Source organism: Grampus griseus, assembly GCF_964374135.1.
Source record: "Grampus griseus genome assembly, chromosome: 3".
NCBI classification, from domain to species: Eukaryota; Metazoa; Chordata; class Mammalia; order Artiodactyla; family Delphinidae; genus Grampus; species Grampus griseus.
The window spans coordinates 59,420,642-59,445,763 of NC_139019.1; the positions used below are offsets into that span (position 1 = coordinate 59,420,642).

The 25,122-nt window shown below is 42.8% G+C and overlaps 1 protein-coding gene across 1 annotated transcript in view; it reads left to right on the forward strand.

The window, feature by feature from the left end:
• Positions 1–12,061: 12,061 nt before the first annotated feature.
• Positions 12,062–25,122, forward strand: part of SV2C (synaptic vesicle glycoprotein 2C) — a gene marked incomplete at both ends in the record, with an annotated part of 178,614 nt that continues 165,553 nt past the window's right edge. Inside the window, one exon of the mRNA XM_082651005.1 lies at positions 12,062–12,645. Coding sequence (XP_082507131.1) covers positions 12,062–12,645 — 584 coding nt within the window. The remainder of the gene's footprint in view (positions 12,646–25,122) is intronic.

Genomic DNA, 25,122 nt, shown 5'->3' on the forward strand with positions numbered 1-25,122 from the left:
GCCGACTGCTGGCGTCAGCACTGAGGTTCCAGCAGCGATTCGCAGCTCCACGGAATGCGACTTTCGGCTCCATGGGGCTCCCCAGCCCCTCCTGGACTAGGCACAGCTCCTGGGGTATGGGGTGAGGGGGGGCGTCGAGGCCCAGCTTCCTCAGCCCACGCCCTGCCACTGCCCCCGCCCCCAGCGCTGCCTGGAGCCCGTCTCTGGGTGCAGGGGCCGGAGTGGGGCAATGTGGATGCTTTCACATGGCACTTAGAGTTTCTACAAGGCCATGTCCATCTTCTGATCTTTCTGCTGTCTCCAGAGCCTGGCTCCAGGCCACCGAAGTCCAGAGCTCAGCATGCTGATCTTTTTTGTGGACAGTTAATATAAAGGCCAGAGGTTTCAAACCTGTGCTCAATAAGCCTTTCAACAACCATTTCTTGCCAGAAAAAACATATTCATAATCTAGATGATGAATTGCACCAAATCTCTTAGACTCTGTTCTTGTTTTTTAAATTATTTTTTATTAAACTATAGTTGCTTTACAATGCTGTGTTAGTTTCTGCTGTACAGCGAAGTGAATCAGCTATATGTATACATATATCCCCTCTTTCTTGGATTTCCTTCCCATTTAGATCACCACACAGCACTGAGTAGAGTTCCCTGTGCTATACAGTAGGTTCTCATCAGTTATCTATTTTATACATAGTAGCGTATATATGTCAATCCCAATCTCCCAATTCATCCCACCCCCTGCCCCCCTTGGCATCCATACATTTGTGTCTCTATTTCTACTGTGCAAATGAGTTCATCTGTATCATTTTTCTAGATTCCACATATAGGTGATATTATACAATATTTTTTCTCTTTCTGACTTACTTCACTCTGTATGACAGTCTCTAGGTCCATCCACATCTCTGCAAATGGCACAATTTCGTTCCTTTTTATGGCTGAGCAATATTCCATTGTATATATGTACCACATCTTCTTTATCCATTCATCTGTTGATGGACATTTAGGTTGCTTCCATGTCTTGACTATTGTAAATAGTGCTGCAATGAACATTGGGGTGCATGTGTCTCTTTGAACTATGGTTTTCTCTGGGAATATGTCCAGTAGTGGGGTTGCTGGGTCATATGGTAGTTCTATTTTTAGTTTTCTAAGGAACCTCCATACTGTTCTCCACAGTGGCTGCACCAATTTACATTCCCACCAACGGCACAAGAGTGTTCCCTTTTCTCCACACCCTCTCCAGCATTTATCGTTTGTAGATTTTTTGATGATGACCATTCTGACCAGTGTGAGGTGATACCTCATTGTAGTTTTGATTTGCATTTCTCTAATGATTACTGATGTTGAGCATCTTCTCATGTGTTGGCCATGTGTATGTCTTCTTTAGAGAAATGTCTATTTAGGTCTTCTGCCCATTTTTTGCTTGGGTTGTTCATTATTCTTTGATGAACTGTATGAGATGTTTGTATATTTTGGAAGTTAATCCCTTGTCAGTTGCTTCATTTGCAAATATTGTCTCCCATTCTGAGGGTTGTCTTCTCGTCTTATGGTTTCCTTTGCTGTGCAAAAGCTTTTAAATTTAATTAGGTCCCTTTTATTTTTATTTTCATTACTCTAGGACAGGGGTTCTCAATCCCCAGGCCATGCACGAGTACCGGTCTGTGGCCTGTTAGGAACCGGGCCACACAGCAGGAGGTGTGCAGCTGGAGAGCAAGCGCAGCTTCATCTGTATCTACAGCCGCTCCCCATCGCTCACATTACTGCCTGAGCTCCGCCTCCTGTCAGATCATTGGCACCATTAGATTCTCATAGGATCGCAAACCCTACCATGAGCTGCACATGCGAGGGATCTAGGCTGCACGCTCCTTATGAGAGTCTAATGCCTGATCGTCTGAGGGGGAGCTGAGGCAGTGATGCTGGCACAGGGAAGTGGCTGCAAACACAGATTATCATTAGCAGAGAGAGGTTTGACTGCACAGAGACCATAATAAATCAATTGCTTGCAGACTCATATCAAAACCCTATCAGTGAGTGGCAAGGGACAATTAAGCTGCGTCTGGTGGCAGGCTTTATAGTGGCAAGTGAGTTGATGTACTTCAATTGTACAGCTGCATCTGGTGGTAGGCTTTAAGTCAGAATCCGATACTTATTTTAGTCTGCACGTGGCCTGCCCATTATTTTATTTATCACTTCCGTCCGTGCCTCTTTCCCACACTGCACACTTGTCTCAGTCACAATTTTGGTGTGACTAGCCAAAATGAGTAAAAAATAAACATCACTGGAGAGCTTTTTTGAAAAGGGGGAAAGACCCAATGATGAGACAGCAGAAGACTCTAAGACAGCCAGCAAAAAGAAAGCTGCATTTAAAAGAAGATACCAAGAGTCCTTCTTAAATTACGGGTTCATTGCAACAGGTGATTCACATTCTCCAGGCTCGCTTTGTATGATACGTGGTGACCAGCTATGCAATGAAACCATGAAAACTTCAAAACTGCTTCGCCACATGGAGACCGAGCACCCTGCATTAAAAGAGAAGCCTTTGGAGTTTTTCAAAAGAAAAAAATGTGAACATGAAGAAAAGAAGCAATTATTGAAGACCACCACTTCTTCAAATGTGTCTGCACTGAGAGCATCATTCTTAGTGGCTAACCTCTTTGCTGAAGCTAAGAAGCCCTTTACTTGGTGAAGAGTTGATCCTGCCTGCTGCTAAGGACATTTGTCGTGAACTTTTACGAGAGGCTGCAGTTCAGAAAGTGGCATGTGTCCCTCTCTCAGCTAGCACCCTAACTAGATGAATTGATGAAATAGCAGAGGATACTGAGGCACAATTGTTGGAGAGGATTAATGAGTCCCCGTGGTACGCAATCCAGGTTGACGAGTCTACCGCTGCTGACAATAAGGCAAAAATGCTTGTTTTTGTGTGATATATATTTTCAGGATGATGTACATAAGGATATGTTATGTGCAGTTTTGTTGCTAGCCAACACCACAGCTGCAGAACTATTCAAGTCTTTGAATGATTACATATCGGGAAAACAGAATTGGTCATTTTATGTTGGTATATGCACGGACAGAGCGGCTGCCGTGACTAGATGGCTTTCTGGTTTCACTACTCAGGTCAAAGGGGTCGCTTCTGAATGTGAGTCTATGCACTGTATCATCCATGGAGAAATGCCGGCTAGCCAAAAAGTGTCACCTGAACTTAACAACATTTGCAGGATGTGATTAAAATTATCAACCACATTAAAGTACATGCCCTTAACTCACGTCTGTTCGCACGGCTCTGTGAGGAGATGGACGCAGAGCACACACGTCTTCTCTTATCCACAGAAGTGAGATGGCTTTCTAAAGGTAGATCACTGGTCAGAGTTTTTGAGTTATGAGAGCCGCTCCAGAGATTTCTTTTAGAAAAACAGTCACCACTGGAAGCACATTTCAGTGACACAGAATGGGTTGCAAAACTTGCTTACTTGTGTGACATATTCAACCTGCTCCACGAACTCAATCTGTCACTTCAGGGGAGAACGACAACTGTGTTCAAGTCGGCAGATAAAGTGGCTGCATTCAAAGCCAAACTGGACTTATGGGGGAGACGAGTGAACATTGGGATTTTTGACATGTTTCAAACATTAGCAGAGATTTTGAAAGAGACTGAGCCAGGGCCTTCTTTCTCCCAGCTGGTGCATGATCGCCTGTCTCAGCTTTCAAAAGAGTTTGAGCATTACTTCCCAACCACAAAAGACCCCCGAACTGGGAAGGAATAGATCCGCGACCCATTTGTCAATAAGCCAGGTGAATCGACTTTGTCCGAGCTAGAAGAAGATCAACTGCTTGAGATCGCACATGATGGTGGCCTTAAAAGTATGCTTGAGACAACTTCAAATCTCCGTACATTCTGGATTAAAGTCAAGGTGGAATATCCTGAGATTGCCACAAAGGCACTGAAAAGCCTGCTTCCATTTCCAGCATCCTATCTTTGTGAGGCAGGGTTTTCTGCAGTAACAGCAACCAAAGCGAGATCATGGAGTAGCCTGGACATAAGCAACACACTTTGAGTGTCACTGTCTCCCATCCCCTCAGGTGGGACCATCTAGTTGCAGGAAAACAAGCTCAGGGATCCCACTGATTCTGCATTATGGTGAGTTGTATAATTATTTCATTATATATTACAATGTAATAATAATAGAAATAAACTGCACGATAAATGTAATGGGCTTGAATCATCACGAAACCATCCCCTGCTCCCTAGTCCATGGAAAAATTGTCTTCCATGAAACCGGTCCCTGGTGCCAAAAAGGTTAGGGACCACCAAAAGCAAAAAAACACTCTAAGAGCTCCTACCATATATTACTGTTGTGAGATAATACCTCTGAAGTACTTAGTACATGGTTGACATAATAATAGGTGAGCTGTTATTAAAATAAGCGATTCTTCCAGCATCCAGAAGATTCTAGAAAGTTTTGGGGAGGAGGAGTTTTCCAAATCTTTTGATGATTGTCGTGATGAGGGGTAAAGCAGAAGGAAAGACCGGAGGTTTGGGCACAGTGTGGGGAAACCAGAGAACATGTGTGTGCATGCGTGGGGATTGTCCATGATGGGACCATGTGTAGGATGGTTTTGAAATAAGAGGTGGTATTAGTGGATACATGCTGTTTGGCATGAACCATCAAAGGGAAAAAAAGAAAAGCTAAAACTCTGCCTTGCCAGAATACCTCTCATTTATTTGTGTGACATGTCATTTGTGCAAAATGATTGTCACACACAAGATTGTGCGTATCATTAACTATATCACATAAGCTTTGCTGTAAATATTACTCAGTTGTTACAGCTGCTTCTATAAATATAGTTTTTAATCAGCTGTGGGTCCTGCCACTTACAATGATTAGCGGACATCTAAACAAGTATTTATTAAATGCTAATTATGGGAGATACTGTTAATGCTCTGACCAGATACCGTGTGTCTTTGCTTCCATCAGCCAGCACCTGTATCTCTTCAGAGGACCACCCTTGTGCTACTGGAACTGCTTTGCCTTTTGAGTCAGAGAGTTGGAAGTGCCTGTGTTCCATCCTCGCCCGGGGTGGGGAAGGGGTGCGGACGGCACGTAGCCAACAGTGGGCAGGTGTGGGGAGCAGGAAAGCCCAGCACCTTTGCCTTGAGTGGGAATAACTCAGGCATAACTTCCATTCCTGACTTGCTCTGCAGAATCAGCCTGACGCTTGCCCCACAGCATACTGTCTAAAATTGTGGTCCTATGTTGATTGTCTCCCACCCTTGCCTGCACCCACAATGGCTTCGCCCGCTCCCTTACCAGTTCTTCTGTAATAAACGATTCACACCTGACTCCTCCTCACAGGCTCTGCTTCTGGGGAACCCAAATTAAAAGTACTTAATATACATTGACTTCTGTCCTGAGCACAGTAAAAACGCCAACTCCTCTAACCCTCAGCACACTGTAAAGTATATCGTTTTCCTTGTTTCGTGGAGAAGCACACTGATGAGAATAAAGAAGGGGCAGCAGTGCTTCCCTGGAGGTTAGAGCTTCATTCCTGCCCTCCTGGCTCCAGACGTCTTATTTAACATGACTCTCTTATCTTTTGAAGTATAGCCAACATCTTGGGCTAGTTTATCTGAACAAACAAGACCATATTTTGAAATTACTATCCATATAAAGCCCATCACTGATGAAAGAGATCACGGTAATTCTTGTTTCAGAACCTATATCACGATTTAGCCAAGAGGCTATAAAACCATTTGTGTATAGGAAAGACAAGTTACCAGAATGAACAGTAATGACTAGGAAGAATGCTACTGAATTTATGAAGACCTCAGGGAGCGCACTGTGTGAAGCAGATGGGGAGAAGGGCAAGCCTGTGGGGTCAGACCATTGAGCTTGAGTGCCAGCATCGCCTCTGACAAGCTTTGTGACCTTGGGCTAGTTATTTAATCTCAGTAAGCCTTAATTTTCTCACCTGTAAAATGGACACTGTAATATCTATTTTGTAGGATTGAGTAAGAATTAAATAAAAGAATAAAAGAATGTATATACAGTAAGTCCCCTACATATGGACGAGTTCCGTTCTGAGAGCACCTTCGTAAATCCTGTTTGTTCGTAAGTCCAACAAAGTTAGCCTAGGTACCCAACTAACACAATTGGCTACATAGTACTGTACTGTTATAGGTTTACAATACTTTTCACACAAATAATACATAAAAAACAAACAAAAAATACAGAAAACATTTTTAATCTTACAGTACTTTGAAAAGTATAGTACAGTACAACAGCTGGCATACAGGGGCTGGCACTGAGTGAACAGGCAAGAAGAGTTACTGACTGGAGGAGGGAGAGGAGGTGGGATATGGTAGAGCTGAAGGATCGTCAGCAATAGGAGAAGGAGGGCAAGGTGCAATTTCACTCACACCTGACGTTGATGTACAGGTTCTGGTTCCTTGCTGGATTCAATTCTATCTACCCTCTTGAAAAAACGATCCAGTGATGTCTGGGTAGTAGCTCTTTTTTTCTCATCATAGATGACACAGTAGCACTGGATTGCATTCTGAACGACTGCTGCAACCTTCGTGTACTGTTCTCCGTCTGGGTCCTGTGCCTCAAAAACTAACAGTGCCTCCTCAAATGAAGAAAATCCCCTTGCCATTTCTACATCGTGAATCTCTTTGGTTCTTCAGTTACTTCGTCTTTCTCTTGTCTCTCTTTGTCCTTTCTCTGGGCCTCTAATTCCACAGCAAGGAGTTCAGTGAAGTCATCGTCTTGCAGATCTAGCTCCAGCTTCTTGCTAAGGGTCACTAAGTTGCTGAAGACCTCTTTGGACTCCTCATCCACCTTCTCAAATCCACGGAAATCGTGAACAAACTGTGGGCAGAGGTTCTTCCAAACCCCACGGTGATGGCTGTAACCTCACGTCAGGCAAAGTCAGTGTTTTTTATGGCCTTGTAAATGTTATAGTCCTTCCAAAATTGTCTCAAGGTTGTTCCTGATTCATCACTCTCCTTTACTTCCCGATGAAAAGCGTGACGTAAATAATATTTCTTAAAAGTCGCTATGACTCCCTGGTCCATAGGTTGGATGGGCGACGTAGTATTTGATGGCAGATGCACTACTTTGACCTTGGAATGAAAGTCATCCATAAATGGGGGGTGGCCCAGAGTATTGTCGAGCAGCAAAAGAATATTGAATGGGATGTCCTTCTCCAAGCAATATTTCTCTACCTCCAGGATAAAGTGGTGGAAAAACCAGTCCTGGAAAATGGCCTGTGTAACCCAGGCTTTGGGGTTACTCTTCCACACAAACACAAGGAAGAGTGTTTGGCTCTCTTGGCTATGTTTTGAAGGGCTGTTGGGTTCTCTGAATGATAAACTAAGAGAGCTTCAGCTTCATATCGCCGGAAGCATTGCCACCAAACAGCAGGGTTAGCCTGTCCTTTGCTGCTTTATAGCCTGACATCACCTTTTCCTCCTTACTGATGTAACTTTGGTCTGGCATCCTCTTCCAGTACAGCCCTGTCTCATCCACATTAAAAACCTGCTCAGGTAAATCCGTGTCTTCATCAATAATTACTCGAAGTGTTTCAGGAAATTCATGGGCTGCTACCGTATCTGCACTATCTGCCTCGCCACTTACTTTTACATTGTGAAGGTTGGCTCTAGCCTTGAACGCATAAAACCAGCCGTGGATGGCATTAAAAGACATGCCCTCTGATTCTTCACTGTGTTTCTTCTTCAAGTCTTCATAAAGGCTTTTAGCTTTCTCTTGAATCAGCATTAAGCTGAGCAGGACTTGATGCTGATGCTGAGAAGTTTCTCCATCTCCATCGCTTTTCCACGCTTCTTCAATATTATTGTCAACATCATTGACACAGCAGACTTCACGTTTTCATGATCTTGTCCTTGTTCTTTAGAATAATGCCAGTGGTTGAACAGTTCATGTTATAAGAGCGAGCGACATCTAGCATCTTTTCACCTCGCTCCACTCAATTATTTTCCCTTTTGTTTCCATTGTTATCGCTTGGCGCTTCTTAGCAGTACCAGCTACATCTCTGCTGCTTTTACCCTTGCCTCTGAACATCCTGGGCTTGATATAAAGATACTATAGTACTGTACTCTATACAGTACTGTATAGTAAAGTACACAAAAGCACAGCCACTTGTAGAGGATGCACTCACGTGACAATGTATGCCAGACACACGGAATAACTTACGTGATTGGACGTGCAAACACACGTTCGCATCTTTTGACAGTTCGCAACTTGAAGGTTCCTATGTAGGGCACTTACTGTAAAATTCTTATCACAGTTCTTGGCATAGAGTAAACACTAAATCAACCATTTTTCATTAAAACGGTGCCTGGCACATATATGTGGTGTAACTGGGTGATTCACCCTGAAACGGAGGTATGTTGTTTGCAGACCTTGATGATGTGATAAGCAGCTGCTCATGGACGTCCCTTAGGCCACCCCTGGTGTGCAGGCCACACCTGAGAACTGCTGCTTTAAGGCAGGCCTGGCCTTCCAGCACAGATCCCAGGCCGCCATCTTCCTGGTGACCTTTGGAAGGAGCCCAGCTTTTTGCATTTTTCCATTTACCAGAAAGAGTAATAGTCATAGATAACTCTCCCCCTGTGTAATCTGCCCACTGGCCAAACATCTTGCATATTTTCCAGGTATAGGTGGTAGAAACTTACTTTCCGGTTTAACATTTTATTTTGGGGCCATTGCAGATTCACATGAAGTCCTTGGTCTCTCGGTGTTATTTCTTAGGACTTCATGTGAATCTGCAATGGCCCCAAAATAAAATGTTAAGTCCTCCGATCCTGCCCTTCCCCGAGTCTTCCTCCAATGGCGACATCTACAAACATCTGGATTTAAACCGAAGTTTTGAATAAGAATTCCTCATTGCCCGTTTTAATGCAAAAGCACTGAAAAATCTGCTTTACTTTAGTGAGACTACAAACTGTAAGACCTAATCTCTTCCATCAACGATCCAGAAATCAACTGGAGCCTCGATTTTTGGCTGGGGAACCCAGAGTCCCAAAGAGAACTCACAGACACACCAGCTTTGTTTTAACCTCAGAGTCAAAAACGGTTTTACAAGAGGTGTTTTTTTTCTCTTTTTCAAAACCAAAATGTTTAATTGTAAAATTTTTTTAAATGTCTTTTCATTACTCATGTGATTAGATTCCTTAGGGAGTTAGAAGTATCCGTTTTCTAGTCACAATCATGACTTTCAGGACACCATGCCTGTTTCCTGTCATCGACGTGGCTCCCATACTAGGAAATTTTGGTGGGTGAGAGCCCCTTAAAGCCTGTAATGAGAAGATTTGTGCCTGGGAACGAAAGCAGGAGAGTCAAATACAGTCAATTTCTTTACTGTTTATTAGAAAAAACAATTGAGGAAGCTTCCCGTTACTAACCAGCATGCTGTTTGTAGATGGCATGTCACAGGGGTCAGGCTCTGCTTTCACACTCACCGGTCTTTTCATTTAATGGTGTTTTTGCTGCCGTGGTGCCCAGGAAGCAGCTGATGTGCCGTGTCTGATTTAACCGTCCATTTATGAATGGTAGACCAGCTGGCTCTATTTGTTGTGTGAAATCTTTTAATTTTGCTTTTCATTTTTAAAGTAGGAGACATCTCTCCATCGCCAACATCCTCTATCGTCATCCTCCCTTCTTCTCTCTTTTCCTGCCTCCCCCTTACCTTTCTGAGTGCTCCATCCTCAACCTCATTTCTCACTGCCTTCCCATCTTACTCTCCATATGGATCCTCCCATCTCTCCCTTCCCCTGCCTCTCAGCTCTCCAAAACAGAAAGAAAAGGGAGAACAAACAGGGACATCGTTAAGACATTTGGCAAAAAAGCCTTGTAATCATATGTTTATTTTCATTTCATTTTGTCTTTTTCTAAAACACAGGCCTGAGCAGAGCCGTGCTTCCGTTTTGCCTACTGGCCATTTGCAGGTATCCAGTGGTAATGATGCCCAATCCATTTACAAACAAACATCTTTTTGTCTCTATTGCTGGGTGTGTCTGTCATGTCTGGAAGAGCAGTTTAAATGTACATTTGTAATAGCCGCTTACCAAGTATTTTACACTGGATGCAAAAGAAGAGAGTAGAAATGGCCATTCTATGAATCAGTATTTGGAATACTGCTACAGCACAAGGCTTGGGGAATTAATGATGGGGGAGAATGATTTTTTTCACCTTCATATCATTTCTGTGCAAGGTGGGCCTGATATTGGCTGACTTGGGCCACCAGAGCAGACAGTTCAGTGGACAAGTGAAAGAAGTCAGCCTGATTGAGCCAGGACCTAAGGGGCTGTCCATGAGAAAGGACCAAGTGATGGGTCCTGGGAGGCTCTGACTCTGGTATCCAAGGCAGCAGCTAACTGCAGTCAGATAAGGTGGCAGGCAGTGTGTGTGTGTTAGGGGGGTGGGTGTCTAGAGATGAAGAAGGTAGGGACAAAGCCTGGGGTTCTTACAGGGTGCGTTGGGAAGGGAGTGGCTTCCCTGTCCCTGCTGGCCTGGGGGTGGCTTCTGAAAGGGCACATCATCACTGGACAAGTCACATGTTCTAATTCAGTGATTATCAAAAATCTCTGTCAAATCATTTGAGGAACCCTTCCAATTTCCTACAGATATGACTGCCATACTAGGGGAGAATACTCATTGTCAGTTTTGGGTGCCATGTGAGTCTCTGTTATCATTTACTGGAAGGAGATACAATGAAGGTAGAAAGGAAATGTATTTTATAAATATTTATAGGCATAACTCAGAGATATTGCTGGTTTGGTTCCAGACCGCCATGGTAAAGTGAATATTGCAATAAAGCAAGTCACACAAATTTTTTTGGTTTCCCAGTGCTGTAAAAGTTATGTTTATACTATACTGTAGTTGGTTAAGTGTGCAATAGCATTATATCTAAAAAATAATAGACAATACCTTAATTAGAAAATGCTTTATTGCTAAAAAACGCTAAACACCACTTGAGCCTTCAGCAAGTCATAGTAGTAACATCAAAGATCACTGATCACAGATCACATGACAAATAAGGAAAAAGTTTGAAATATTACAAGAATTTCCAAAATGTGACAGAGAGACAAAGTGAGCAAATATTGTTGCAAAAATGGCGCTAATAGATTTGCTTGACCCTCGGCTGCCACAAACCTTCAACGTGCTGAAAATACAGTATCTGGGCTTCCCTGGTGGCGCAGTGGTTGAGAGTCCGCCTGCCGATGCAGGGGACAAGGGTTTGTGCCCCAGTCTGGGAGGATCCCACATGCCGCGGAGCGGCTGGGCCCGTGAGCCATGGCCGCTGAGCCTGCGCGTCCGGAGCCTGTGCTCCGCAACGGGAGAGGCCACAACAGTGAGAGGCCCGCGTACTGCGGGAAAAAAAAAAAAAAAGAAAATACAGTATCTGCAAAGCGCAATAAAGCAAAGCACAGTAAAATGAGGTGTACCCATATATGATTTGATAGCACTGTATATAGGGATGCTTGCTTATTGTTTTGTTTGTTTTTTCATTGTGAGGGAATGAGGTCAGACAGGATTCTTTTATTATTCTGGGTTTGCCTTTGCAGCATATGTATGTATCTGTGAGCAATATTACTTGTCTCCGTCAGGGTCTGTCTTTCTAGCACTTTCGAAATAAGTTGGATGTACTTATAAAGGTGTTAAGATATTCCGTTGCATTTTCAGGGGAATGCTTGTGCATTCTATGCAAACTTACCCAGGAGACAGAGTTCCTTAAAAACAATAATAATAATAGTAAAAACCCTAAATACTCCAAGTTCTGGTCTCACTTGAGCAGAGAACCAGCAAACTGAGTGCTCAAAAGAAAGGAAAAGTGAATTCTGTGTCTTAGTCTATGGGACCAGTGAAAAGAGACCAAGAATTAGATGGTGAAAAAGACATGGAAAAAAATTAAAAATATCTTCTGTGGTTTTTCTTCTCTTGCAGTTCCATTTTGAACCCAAAGTGGATGATGCTGTCAGGACTGAACCACTGACCAGAGTCTGTGAAAAATTCCCATCTTCTCATTGGCCATCAGTTGAGGTAAGATGGAAGACTCCTATAAGGATAGGACTTCACTGATGAAGGGTGCCAAGGACATTGCCAGAGAGGTGAAGAAACAGACTGTAAAGAAGGTGAATCAAGCAGTGGACCGGGCCCAGGATGAATACACCCAGAGGTCCTACAGTCGGTTCCAAGACGAGGAAGAGGATGATGACTATTACCCACCGGGAGAAACCTATAATGGGGAGGCCAATGATGATGAAGGCTCCAGTGAAGCAACTGAGGGTCACGATGAAGATGATGAAATCTACGAAGGGGAGTATCAGGGCATCCCCAACATGAACCAAGGGAAAGACAGCATTGTGGCAGTGGGGCAGCCCAAGGGCAATGAGTACAAGGACCGCCAGGAGCTGGAATCAGAGAGGAGAGCTGACGAGGAAGAGCTAGCCCAGCAGTATGAGCTGATAATCCAAGAGTGTGGTCACGGCCGCTTCCAGTGGGCCCTTTTCTTTGTCCTGGGCATGGCCCTGATGGCAGATGGCGTGGAGGTGTTTGTCGTGGGCTTTGTTTTGCCCAGCGCTGAGACAGACCTGTGCATACCAGATTCGGGATCCGGATGGCTAGGTGAGTGCATCATGTCAGAGAGGCACATTCTGAAACTGCTTTATTTGTTGAGGACAGTTAACAAATAGAATAAATACTTTTCGTATGGAGCCCTGCATTTTTTCCAACACCTGAAAAATTTTAAACATGCAAAGGAATCAAAAGAATGGTACAGTGATGCCCATATATATCTACCACCCAGATTCTCTAGTTAAGATTTACTGTATTTTCTTTATCACCTAGCCATCCATCTATCTGTCTATCTATCCATCAATCCCACTTTTATTTTTATGCATTTTGAAGTAAGTTAGAGCAATACATTTTAACTTACACTATTACAAATGTTGCATTAGTTTCTCCTTTATTAACTTCCAAAGCCATTATATGAAACTTATCTGACACTTTTCTAAATACAGAGGTTAATTCTATAAAACTCTGACTAATGTGATATCAAATTTCAAATTTATCTATAACATTATGGTTTAAATAATTTCGGGACTCTAACAATTTTTATTTTTTCTATAATCTATGTGTATGTTTGCTTGTTGGTTTTTTTCAGTTACCTTTACTTATAGAATTGTCTCTAGATGACTTTTTCCTTTTCCAAGTTTGTACCTTTTTGCCTACACTGGAAAAACTTCCTTTCCTCATAGGACTTAAAAATCGATTTCAAATCATATTAATATTTAAATTATATGTGTTAAAATAATATGATCTCTCTATAAAATATCTAGAGAGCAGGTTTGATTTTTGTTTTAAAGTTACCATGCACTCAAGGTTCATATTGTTACACAGCTGTAGTTAACATTCCCACTTGCCTATGGGAGTGAAAACAAGAAGGCCAAGAAACATGCGCACAGCAGACTATCCCCAAAGCTTAAGGTCCACGTCAAACACTTGGTACATTAAGTCATGAGGCCTTTCAAACCCCTTTTGCTCAGCTCACCTCAGAGAACATGTTTATGTGCATATTAAACCTTTATGTGTTTCAGAGTCTGTGAAAGAAAGAAAGAATACTTGGTGTCTCTGTTTCCAAGGGACTTTTTAGAACTAAAGTTTGAAAAACCAAAGCATACAAATCTTTTTGTAGTTTAGTAACTCTATTAAGTAATGTTACAATTATTGATGCTGAGAATTTTTCTGTGTAAAAAAAATTAAATGTCATCTACTTACCTGCTCTATGACAACATAAGAGAGAGAATCATGCATGAGACAGGATTTACATCTTGTTTCTCTTATATGATCCACTCCTAGCATTTGTTTCTTTTTTTATTTTTAAATATTCATTATAAAATTTTATTTTTAAAAAATTTTTATTGAAATATAGTTGATTTACAATGTGTTAGTTGCAGGTATACAGCGAAATGATTGTTACACCTATATATCTTTTTTAGATTCTTTTCCATTATAGGTTATTACAAAATATTGAGTGTAGTTCCCTGTGCTATACATTAGGTCCTTGTTGTATATCTATTTTATATATAGTAGTGTGTATATTTTCATCCCAAACTCCTAATTCATCCCTTCCCCCCTTTCTCCTTTGGTGACAGTAAATTTGTTTGCTATGTCTATGAGTCTGTGAGTCTGTCTGTGAGTTTCTGTTTTGTAAATAAGTTCATCTGTATTAATTTTTTAGATTCTGCATATAAGTGATATCATGTGATACTTGTCTTTCTCTGCCTGACTCAGGCATTTGTTTCTTTAATTTCGTACCTGGAAGAGATGGATCCATAGAAGCCAGGAGGGGTGAAGGGGAGGGAGTGGGGACGTATATTGATTGCATGGCTTTTGCTGTTAGATTCATTTGTGTGTTCAACTATCAAAATGCAAATCATGGTTCAGAGGAGGTTCCTTAGTTATTTGTCAGATTGATCATTTCAGCATATCTGTTTCATACGTAGCACTGTATTTTGTTTATTGTTTTTTCCTTGGTGAGCAAGTCTACCCACTGTAAGCCTCGGAGTCAAAATATTTATCATGATTTTGCTAATGGAATATATCAGCAGAATGTTTTAAGAAGACAGATAGTTAGAAATACATCTACACAAATATTCAGTACTTGCAGGCTTAAATTTAGAGTAGCAAACTTTTCATGTTATGATCCTAGCTTTTGTATTGGAAGCATTTCAGAAAAATCTAAGCTGAGCTTGCCCTTTATCTTCTCTGTGCTGAATGGAAGTGCAGTATCACATGCGGGGCTCCTGTCAGTCTTTCCCATAAACCCATAAACCCTGATGGTGCTGCACACTCCCAGATGGCATGCACAAGTGTAGATAATGCTGGGGAACAATAGGAGCGCAGATATTTTCATCTCTTCGTAAATGTTGCCTGCTTTAGTGAATTAAAAATGTGGCCCCAGGAATGTGTGGTTTCACTCCATGTTGGGAGTCCTCCACAGAAGCATTTTAATGGTCTCCTAACTGTGCCTTCCAGACTCGCATTTCAATTAATTTGCCGTTGTAATTCCACTTATAATTGCATTCTAATGGAGTCTTTTTTAGACAAGCATGTAAATTGTTTTGCCATTTTCATTTCATCGGATAATAGCTTTGTAATATAATTACCACACTAAGTCATAGCAGTGGGATCAAAATGCAAGAGAGGAAGATGCATGACCCATGTTTGGTAGCCTTGGGAGGAGATAAATTTGCAAAATAATTTCTCATTTGCCACTAAGCACTGTGTCATTTCCCTCAAGGAAAACTAGGAATGAAAAATGCTAACCAATTTATGTTTTAATTTTGGGGAAGATAGCTCCTCTCTTTGTGTTTGCTAGAAGATTGACTTCCAGGTAGTCAAGGGCATACCTTGTGTGCGTGTGTCTGTGCATGTGGCCTGTGTGCATATGTAACATTGTTAATCGGGCTGGGAAGAGGTTAGAGCAAATATTTAATTAATTATCTAATGAGCTGTCCTTTGGGGGCATAAGTACCATCCCTTTAAGATGATCCATTTTCTATTGCCAAAGTCTGTTTATTGAGCATTTATTATGTGCAAATCACAATGTTACCACAGGGGATAACAGGACAAAAAACAAAAGCAAAAGAGGGTTTGTGTATCCAAGGAAGTCATAGTTCAGCACGGAGAAACGACAGATGTCTGCACACCGCCAGGACAAGGAAGCAAGTATCAATAACCAGAAGGGAAGGGTAAATAAAGAGACTTCAGGCTGGGAGCCCACGTAAGGGGTACAGACCTGACTAAGGCAGTGGAAGGAAGGTGTGGATTGGAGAGCTGGTCCAGGGGTGGAGTCAGCAAGGATCTGGTCATTGGTTAGTTTGGAAGGGGGAAGAAGAGGGCAGTTTCTGAAAGGCAGGCAATCCATCACGTTAGGTAATGCAGAGTATAGGTTTCAGCATGAGGGAGAAAGAAGAAAGGTTTAGTTTTAGGCTCATAACTTTGAGATTTGGGGGGGCGAGCAACCGGAGAAGAGCGCCCAGTGGGCCACTGCCCATTTGGGCTAAGGTGCCGAGCATTTTGAGGGCCATCTCATTTCAGATGAAACTGCCCACGACCTTAACCAGGGAGAGGGCGGCTTCCTGCCAGATACTGCTCGTGGGACTGGTGGTGAGGAAAATGTCCTCAAGGAGGCTGTAAAGAAGCATCCAGGAGAGAGAGGAGGTCCGCAAGTTGCTGGAAGAAGGAAGGGATGTGCGAGTCTTAGGTGCTGCCCAGTCTTGTCGTAAAGATTGAAACGGGCTCCTCAGGCCTGGCATGTTAAGAAGGTTTTGGCTGCTACTAATGGTTCTTCAAACAGGCATGGTGTGCCAGGCTAGGAAGTCTTTTTAAGGGAAGAGTCTGTGTGTATTGAGTGAAGTGACAGTACATCCTCCAGATTCCCAGCCCCGTCACAGGGTCGCACAGGCATCAAGCATTCTCCCTTCCCAGTGCTGTGCCTCACAGCTGATGCAGTGCGAGTGAGCCCTCTCTGACCACATCTTAGTTCCTCTAAGAGTAGTTGAGCGGGGCGGGTTGGCTTCTAAGGAAAGCCTCAGGCAGAAAGGATGTGTGGCGGTATCAGCCCCAAGGCATGACCAGGCTGAGCCGCATCCCAGCTCTCGCCCATCAGAGCACAGCAAGCACCTCACTGGCTGCTCTTTCCTTGTGCTCTTCCTTCAGAGGGGGCTGTTTCCTCCTGAGACCCACCTAGTGAAGCAGGAAGCCTGATCATTATTGGTCTGCCTGCTTTCTGGGTGGGGATCACAAAGCTTAGTCATTTTTAGGAATTAAAACATGATCGTGGCCAAGCGTTGACTAGTACAAAGTAGATGGAATATAATATATTCTTAACCAAAGCATAGTGGGAACTAAGCCTGAACTCAATGATAACTAAACATCATCTAAGTGTTTCTTCTATCATTTATCAACTATAACGCCTAATTTCCACATGGCCTGGTGATTTTCAGGATGAGTTTTGGTAGTGTAGTTGGGACAAAGCCAGATTACCGTAGGATTAAAAAGTGAAAGGAGTTAAGCAAAATGGAAATAGCAAGGCCATTTCATTCAATAAGTATTAGTTGAGCACCAACTGTGAGCCAGATACCTGACAAGGTACATCAGGAGATATTCTGATGAGTATATTGTGATCTGTGTCATCCAGGAACTTTTTTGTCCAGTGGTATAAGTACTTTGTGAAGAGATCAATGTAAGTACATTATGTTTTTTCCATGACAGAGTTATTGAGCACAGTGCTCTAGGATCACAGAGGAATTCCTTTGGGAAGTGGTAAAAAATTAATCTAGGAAGTGATGTTTAAATAGCGTTTTGAGGAATAAATAAGAATTTACCAGGCAGAAAAGAGGGGGAATGGCATTCCAGGAAGATGTTAAAGTTGTCAAAGGATCTGAACTTTGTGGGGGATTGTGGGGAGTTCGCCATGACAGGCAGATCTTGTTGGGGCAGACAAGGTCAAGTTGTGGGGCAAATCGTGAAAGACCTTAATACCAAGACAAGGGGTTTGGGTTTTATTCTGTAGTATGCAAGATGGCATCATCAGACCTGTAGTTTAGAGAACCACCTCTGGCAGCAGTGTGGGAAGTGAATTAGATGGGAAAGAGTCTTATAAAGTCAAATGGACATGAAATCTAAGTCTCTGCTACTTACTTTACGTGTGATGATTTGCAAGTAATTGACATTTCTCTGTGCCTCACATCTGTACCCCGGGAATAAGAATACTCAATTAGAGTGGGAGGATCAAATGAGAGAATGTGTGTATAGCTTTTAGCAAAGTACCTAATATGTAGAAAACCCTAATAAATGATAGTTGCTATAATAACTGTTAGAGGCGTGAAAGTCAGTTAGGAGGCTAACAAGAAAGTGCAGGCAAAAAATAGTAGACTCTTGAACTAAATCAGTTAACAGGGTAAGAATAGGGAAATGTTTCTAAAAGAGACATGGCAAGATTTGGTGAATGAGAAAGATGGTAAGTAGAGAATTGAGGATGACATCCAAGGGGTTGGGCTTGAGAGGCTGGGCGGGCATTGGTATGGGCAACTGAGATTGAAGACAGAGAAGACAGAGCACGTGGGGATACTGATGAGGTCCATTTGGAGGGTGTTGCTCTGATGGGTAGGAGAGTAGTCAGGACCAGAGGATAGACGAGGGAGTCTGAAGAGGGAGGCGAACCATGGAGAACACAGCTAAACAGAAGGCAGAAAATGGCCAAATGAAGGTACCTGTCAGTTTAGCAAGGTGTTGGAGAATCTTTTGGCCCCCAAATACCTGATAGCCAGAAATAAATTCACCTGCATGGGGACACTTTTAAATTTGGTGTATATGTTCATTTAGACACTTTGGTTCTGTGTAGCCCTCTTTGGAGATAGATGGAGTAGGGGAGGGGGTGGTGATGGGACCTGCATCACCAGAGCAGACTCAGATTCATCTCCTACTTCTGCAGTTTATGTGAATAAAGGATTCCATAGCCAAACAGCAACAATTTTTAAAGGTATCTTCTGGAATATCAGTGGCTTCAGCTGCCGCACTGGTATTACAGTAGGTTCAGTGTTTGATAAAGCCGTATTTATGGAGTGGTCATTATGTATGGGGCATGGCCCAAGGCCCTGTAAGGAAACTGAGATGAATAAGGCTTGGTTCCTGTTATCAGGGGAAATCATGGTATCTTCCAGGTGTTGGTGCCTCAGTGATGGAGGCAAACCCTGTTGTCTTAAAGGTGAGGGTAGGAGACCTAGGGAGTTCGGGTGACTTGCCTAGCCCGTGGCTAGGTATTAGCTGAGACAGACTATAGAACACACGCATATAGAACAACTCCTAATCCCACGCTCCTTTCCAGTTCTCTAATATTTTTATTTAAAATCCTCTTGATTGGGTTTGCTCCTGGAAGAATACAAGGCTCTCAATGATTGGCAAGACTGTGTCACTCTGGTATCTCAAGCAATGACCTAGAAATTCACTTTTTGTTTCTGGACTCCAGTAGTGTAATCACCTGATGAACTTACACATCTTTCTCCCTTTTCTAAAACGCTAATAGAAGATACCACCTGTTTTTTGTATTTATAGGAAGCACATAATGGCAGCAGTCACAAGTGAGAGATTTGATTGCCTTGGAGAATTAACCTATACAGTCGGCCCATAGTGCAAAGTCATCTTAAAGAGGCAGAGTAGCAGAAGTTAAAGAGAAGGAATGTAAGCCCCTTGGGACCAGGGGGTTTTGTGTGTTATTCACTATTGTATTCTCCCTGCCCAGATCAGTGCCTGGTACATGGTAGGATCTCAACAAATATTTGTTGAATGAATGAATGACAGTCTTTGAGATCATTAACACTTTAAGACCCCATTGACGGTATAGACATATCTAAATTAAAATGTGTTGTTTTGAATGGGAATTCAACAGTAATGGAGGAACACAAAAGGGAAAGTCATAGATACAGATGTTGGCAATGCCCTTCTAAATGCTGCTTGGGGTTGGGGTCTCCTGACCAAAGGATTTAACCTGTCTGGTTTGAGGGCTACATGTATTCCTATCGTAGTGAAGACTGCATTAGGCAGTGTTGGCCTAGAGTTCGTGAAGGTATGAATCCTGTAGCTAAGACCTCTTGTTCTAACTCTATGCTCCAAAGTAACATGAAGACTTCAAGTTTAGCTCTCTAGAATTTGCCCATCAGGAATGTGCTTCCCAAAGGATGCCAGCCTTCTTGGCAATTCTGTGGTTTTTTGTTTTTACTAACTGGGCTTTTTCCATCAGTCTATGGTGAGGTTGACTATTGGGAGTCTGCTTCTGAGAGACAGATCTCTCCTTGGTGTGCTGCCATGTCCGATTTCTGAACACGTAGAACCAAGGTCCAGACCAGGATTGGGAGGAAGTAGCTATCACCCTGGGAGGCCTACTTGGGTCATCACCTGGGTTTCCCAGAGAAATATCCCATCTGCAGTACATACTAGTTTTCCTTTAAAACATCTACAATAATGGCTAGATTTGATTGGCATATTGGGCAAAAGCAGAGCTAGACCGAGAACATTTAAAGCATTAAGAAGAGTATATTTGTATGTATGGAATTTTACTTGACCTTTTTTTTTCATTTTTGGAAGCTCTTGAAAGTTTTTAAAATATTTCTAAATAATTCTAGAATAAATACAGATTTTTGTGAGTTTATGATATATTTCTGGCTAGGAATGGAGCAGTGATTTTCACTTTACTCAATATTTTGCTATCAATCATTTCAAGGCAGACCCTTTGGCATTCCTTTATCTCCCATTGACAACTGTAGTGTTCATTCAACAAAAATTTTTTGAAAAAAAGAATTAAAATTAAAGAAGACTCAATAATTTATTGCCATTATATTCCTGGGTCTTATTTCCTTGGGTCTTTTACATCACCTACTATGTGACAAGCATTGTTTTAAACTCTAGAGATACAATAGTAAATAAAACAGAAAAAAAAGATCTCTGGTAAGCCTTTAAGCATGTCTTTTAACCTCTTTTTATAGTTTTTACTTGGATGGTGTGGAATTCCTTAGAGCATACAGAATTCTCTCTCTCTCTCTCTCTCTCTTTAATTTTCATTTACCACTTATAGAAAGGGTAGTTTCCTTGAAGGCTGGGCTGGATGGATATGACTTGAACTCAAACCTAATTTCTTTCTCCATCCCTCCATATGGTCCCTTATTCCTTTAGCTATTAACAAAACAAGAACAAGTTTGCTGGGATTTCTAGCTGCTTTATATCTAGATGTCTGTATTTGTGGGGGGAAAAAAGCTTCACGTTTCTGAGATCCCCTTTTTTAAGTCCCACTGACAGTGGTTTACCACTAGACTGCCAGCAAAGTGCAGTGACTTCCTCCCTGTGTACTTAGCCTCTTTCCAGGTGCGTATCACCCCTGCCCAGTGCTGCCAGGGGACCAGCATATATCCAAGCTGGTAACAAAGAGTGATGCAGAGTTTTTCCTCATTAGCTTTATTCTAAGATTTTAGTCATTTGGCATCTAGGTGTGCTCTTAAAACCTGTAGCTTTGTACCCTAAAAGTGTACGCTGCAGGTTTCAGGATCAGCAGCTCTGCAGCCTGCCCAATCCCATTGTTCTCTACGTCTGCCTCTGTATCTTGGAGGGAGGTTTGATCTCTGTTGTGAGTGCGCCCTCTGGCTCTGTTTAGCCTCTTGCTGTCATAGTGATCCTAACTGGAATTAAAAACTTATTATTGACTCAGAGAGAACATCCTTCCACCAAAACTAACAAAACCTTATTTGGATTCATTATTGCAAATGGGAAAAGAAGACTCAATAATTCATTGCCATTATACTCCTGTGTCTTATTCCCTTGGGTCTTTCACATGCTTCTGGGAAAAGAGAGGTTTCTGACATCCGAATGGAGTCGGACTAAGTAACCTGAAAAGATTCCTCCATCCAAGGAGTCTACAGGAGAGGAGTGAACAGAAACTCTGTGTTGCATTCCTGAAACTCACCAATAAGTACGGTCTGGGACTGTGAAAGCGTGATAGTACATGCCCTCTGTCACCCGGTTGGTCCCTGGGGGATTTCCCACAATACAGCTTTGAACCTGAAGGCTGATTCTTGCATCCTGAGTCCCTATATCGCTATGTCCTAGATTATTCCTGGGTGAGGATTCTGATCCACTGGGAGTACTGGCTTTACATATCCTAATTCAGTCTGGCACTCACAGTGAAGACACTGGAGAACTTGGTGATGTGGCATTGGATTAGGGAATTTGTTAATTGTGGACTTTGGTTTAAATAAGGCAGTCAGAATTGTGAATCATCCAATAACTGGATCAAGCCAAATACAAATAATACAGACTGTAGGTTTGAATTCTAAACACCAAGATGCAACTGCACCTTTTCACGGGAAATCTAATGTCTCAATATTCTCACATAACAAGGGCTTTTATAGGACTTAAGTTTTCTGCAGAATGCTTCAGAGAGTAGGAAACGATTTGATTACATTCATCTTGAAGCATTAGTCTGATGAATTGCTGATGTACGTATTCCCAACCCACGTATTTGCAAACTGACATTCTTATCTTACACTTTGAAATTTCTTATTGGTCTTTAAGGTTGTGAGAGGAAAAGTAAAAGAGGTCCTTGGTTATTGTTCTTACCTTCAATTTCAAAACTAAGGTCTGTAATCAAATACAAAATGATTGTCAAACAATGACTTCTTCCAATTAAAAATTTTAAATGTAAGGAATTTGCTTAAAAATAAAATGTAATGTTCCTTAAATTATTTTCACATCTCTCTGTTAAAGATGGTGAAGATGATAAATTTTATGAATATTTTACCACAAGGAAAAAAAATGCAGTCTTCTTGTGCATATTAGGAATGAGCAAATATTTCTCGATATTGGAATATGCTTATTTCTACCATTAAATTTATTTTTTTACTCTCAAGACAGAGTCTGGAAAAAGAGAAGCTGACAGCTGAGAAAACTTGCAAATCCTAATGAAAGTACTTTCCATAGCCAGCTTAATTTGTGGGGCTGCCATGTACAGTTGTGCAGGTTGTGACCTGCACAAAGACACCAGGCTGGTGATGAAGGGGCTGGAATCCAGCCCTCCTCTACTCACCAAGCCACTCACCCAGGCTGGGGCTCTTTCCACCTGCCTGGAGGAAGGGTTGACTTTCTAATTCTTCTACTCCAAAGAGGTTCCTTTTGTCATTCATCCACCCAGATGAGCACCTTTTCCCAGTCACACAGAGGTGCCTTTTGCGCCTGGAGGCTCTGTTACTTGGGGATCAACATTAGGTAGTGAGGAACCTCAGGAGATACAAAGGAGAAGGGAGATAAGAAACCATGGTCTTGACCCTCCAAGAACTTAGGGCAGATTCAGAATATTCAAAGGAGTAAAAATGATCAAGGGGAAAGTATAACTAAAGTGCAAATATAGGGACTTCCCTGGTGGCACAGTGGTTAAGAATTCACCTGCCAATGCAGGGGACATGGGTCTGAGCCCTGGCCTGGGAAGATCCCACATGCCACGGAGCAACTAAGCCTGTGTGCCACAACTACTGAGCCTGCACTCTAGAGCCCACGAGCCACCACTACTGAGCCCACGTGCTGCAAGTACGAAGCCCACACGCCTAGAGCCCGTGCTCCGCAACAAGAGAAGCCACTGCAATAAGAAGCCCGCGCACCATAACAAAGAGTAGACCCACTCGTGGCAACTAGAGAAAACCTGTGTGCAACAACAAAAACCCAATGTAGTCAAAAATAATGAGTAAGTCAATAAGTAAATGAATGAATGAATGAATGAATGAAAAAAGAGAGAAGTCACCGCAATGAGAAGCCCACGCACCGCAACGAAGAGTAGCCCCCGCTCCCCACAACTAGAGAAAGCCCGCGAGCAGCAACGAAGACCCAACGCAGCCAAAAGAATAAATGAATAAATTTATTTTAAAAAATAAAAAATAAAGTGCAAATATAACTCTATAGACGTTCACATAAGCAGTTACAGTTGTTGGATTTTAAGCACACTCAGATTAGTAGGACGTTTATTTTAGCACATCATGTGTCAAACTGTCAAACTAGCTTAAAATATTTGGGAAATGTTGAGAAATGAGGGACTGCCTTTTAATGCCTCAGAACGGTAGAGTTGGAGAGAATGGACCTAGCATGGACTTAGGGCTATGAAAAATGCTTCCATCAGGGGGCTCCAGTCCCACTCCTAACCAGGGAGCATGTGTGTATTGGTGGCCCAGAAGTTGCTGAGGTTTATTTTTTTGGGAAAAAAAACAAACAGGAAACGACATTTACAACTTCCATCAATCATAGGTTTCCTTGTCTTAAGGTTCCTATTTCATTCATTCCAAAATCTGACACCAGGAGGTTTCTCTCAAAGGAATGGGGTGGAAACCCCTTCAACAGTGTGGTCGAGTCCCGTCCACCTGGGGCTTGCGTTTGGCTCAGCAGGACTGGGAGGTGCTTGGCTTCTGTGGAGTCACTGGCCTGCCCGCTGTGTTGAGCTGAGAGAGAGAGCATAGCCTCCTCTTTGCATCCTTTGGAGACAGGCTGGTGCTCCGGAGACTCTGGGTGGAGATCTGGGTGGAGATCTGGGAAGCTCTGAGGCCCAGAGCCCCAGGACATGGGGGCTGGGGGCCGGGGGGATGGGGGGGGGAATTTCCAGATCTCATCTGATCATGATCATAGCTAGGTTTTCCTTCCAGCACTAACCTGTGTTTCTGGCATCTCAAGGGCAAGGAGCAGAGCAAAAATTAGGGGAGTGGGCATATCAAAGACGTGCCGCCCTTCAGCCCCCAAAGGAGGGTCCTTGCATGGAGGACAGGATGGGGTTCCCTTGGGCGTTGGGGAATCGAGCATGCAACGGGCTTCATGCTTTGCCCACTTTGTCTGCCTGTCTCAGGTTTGCATTCACGCAGTCCCCTCTGGAAACTTTGCACCATTATCCTCAATAACTGACATCGATATAATTACCATTAAAAGAAAGAGAGAAGGCTCTGCTTTAGGACGGTGGACCTGCTAGTTATGCCACTGATGAGGGAGTTCTCGCCCACATGTAAGAGCCCCCCACCCTGCACTGTGGCCAGGCGGGGGCTTGGTAGAGTGGTCAGAGCCCATCTGTACCATCACGTCGGCCCAGCCACATCGTGGAAAGGGAGGGAAGGAGAGCAGCTTCTCTCCTGAGGCCCGGGGAAGCGCTCACAGAGAGCAGGACTGAGCCTCACCTCAGGCACTTTTGCAGGGCATCTCCATAGCACCGTCAGTTAGTGCCTGGGAGAGGAGTTCTGCTTAGGTACCTAGCATAGGCTCAAGCTCGCAGAGGGGAAGTTCAAGGGGCTGCTTAGCATTCAGTGTGCACTTGGTGAAGTTGGGAAAATGTGAAAGTTGGAACTGCTCTGCCTCGTGTGGTACGTTAATAAGGTGCTTTGAAGTAAGTGCTGGAGCACAGCTTTCTTCTAAGAGACAAAGATTTGTTGTTGTTTTTCGGAGAAAAAGGCATTTGGGGAATATTTCTGTAGCGTTTGAATTACCAAAGATCAATACACAAAATAAATTATGTTCCCGATAGCTTTTGGTA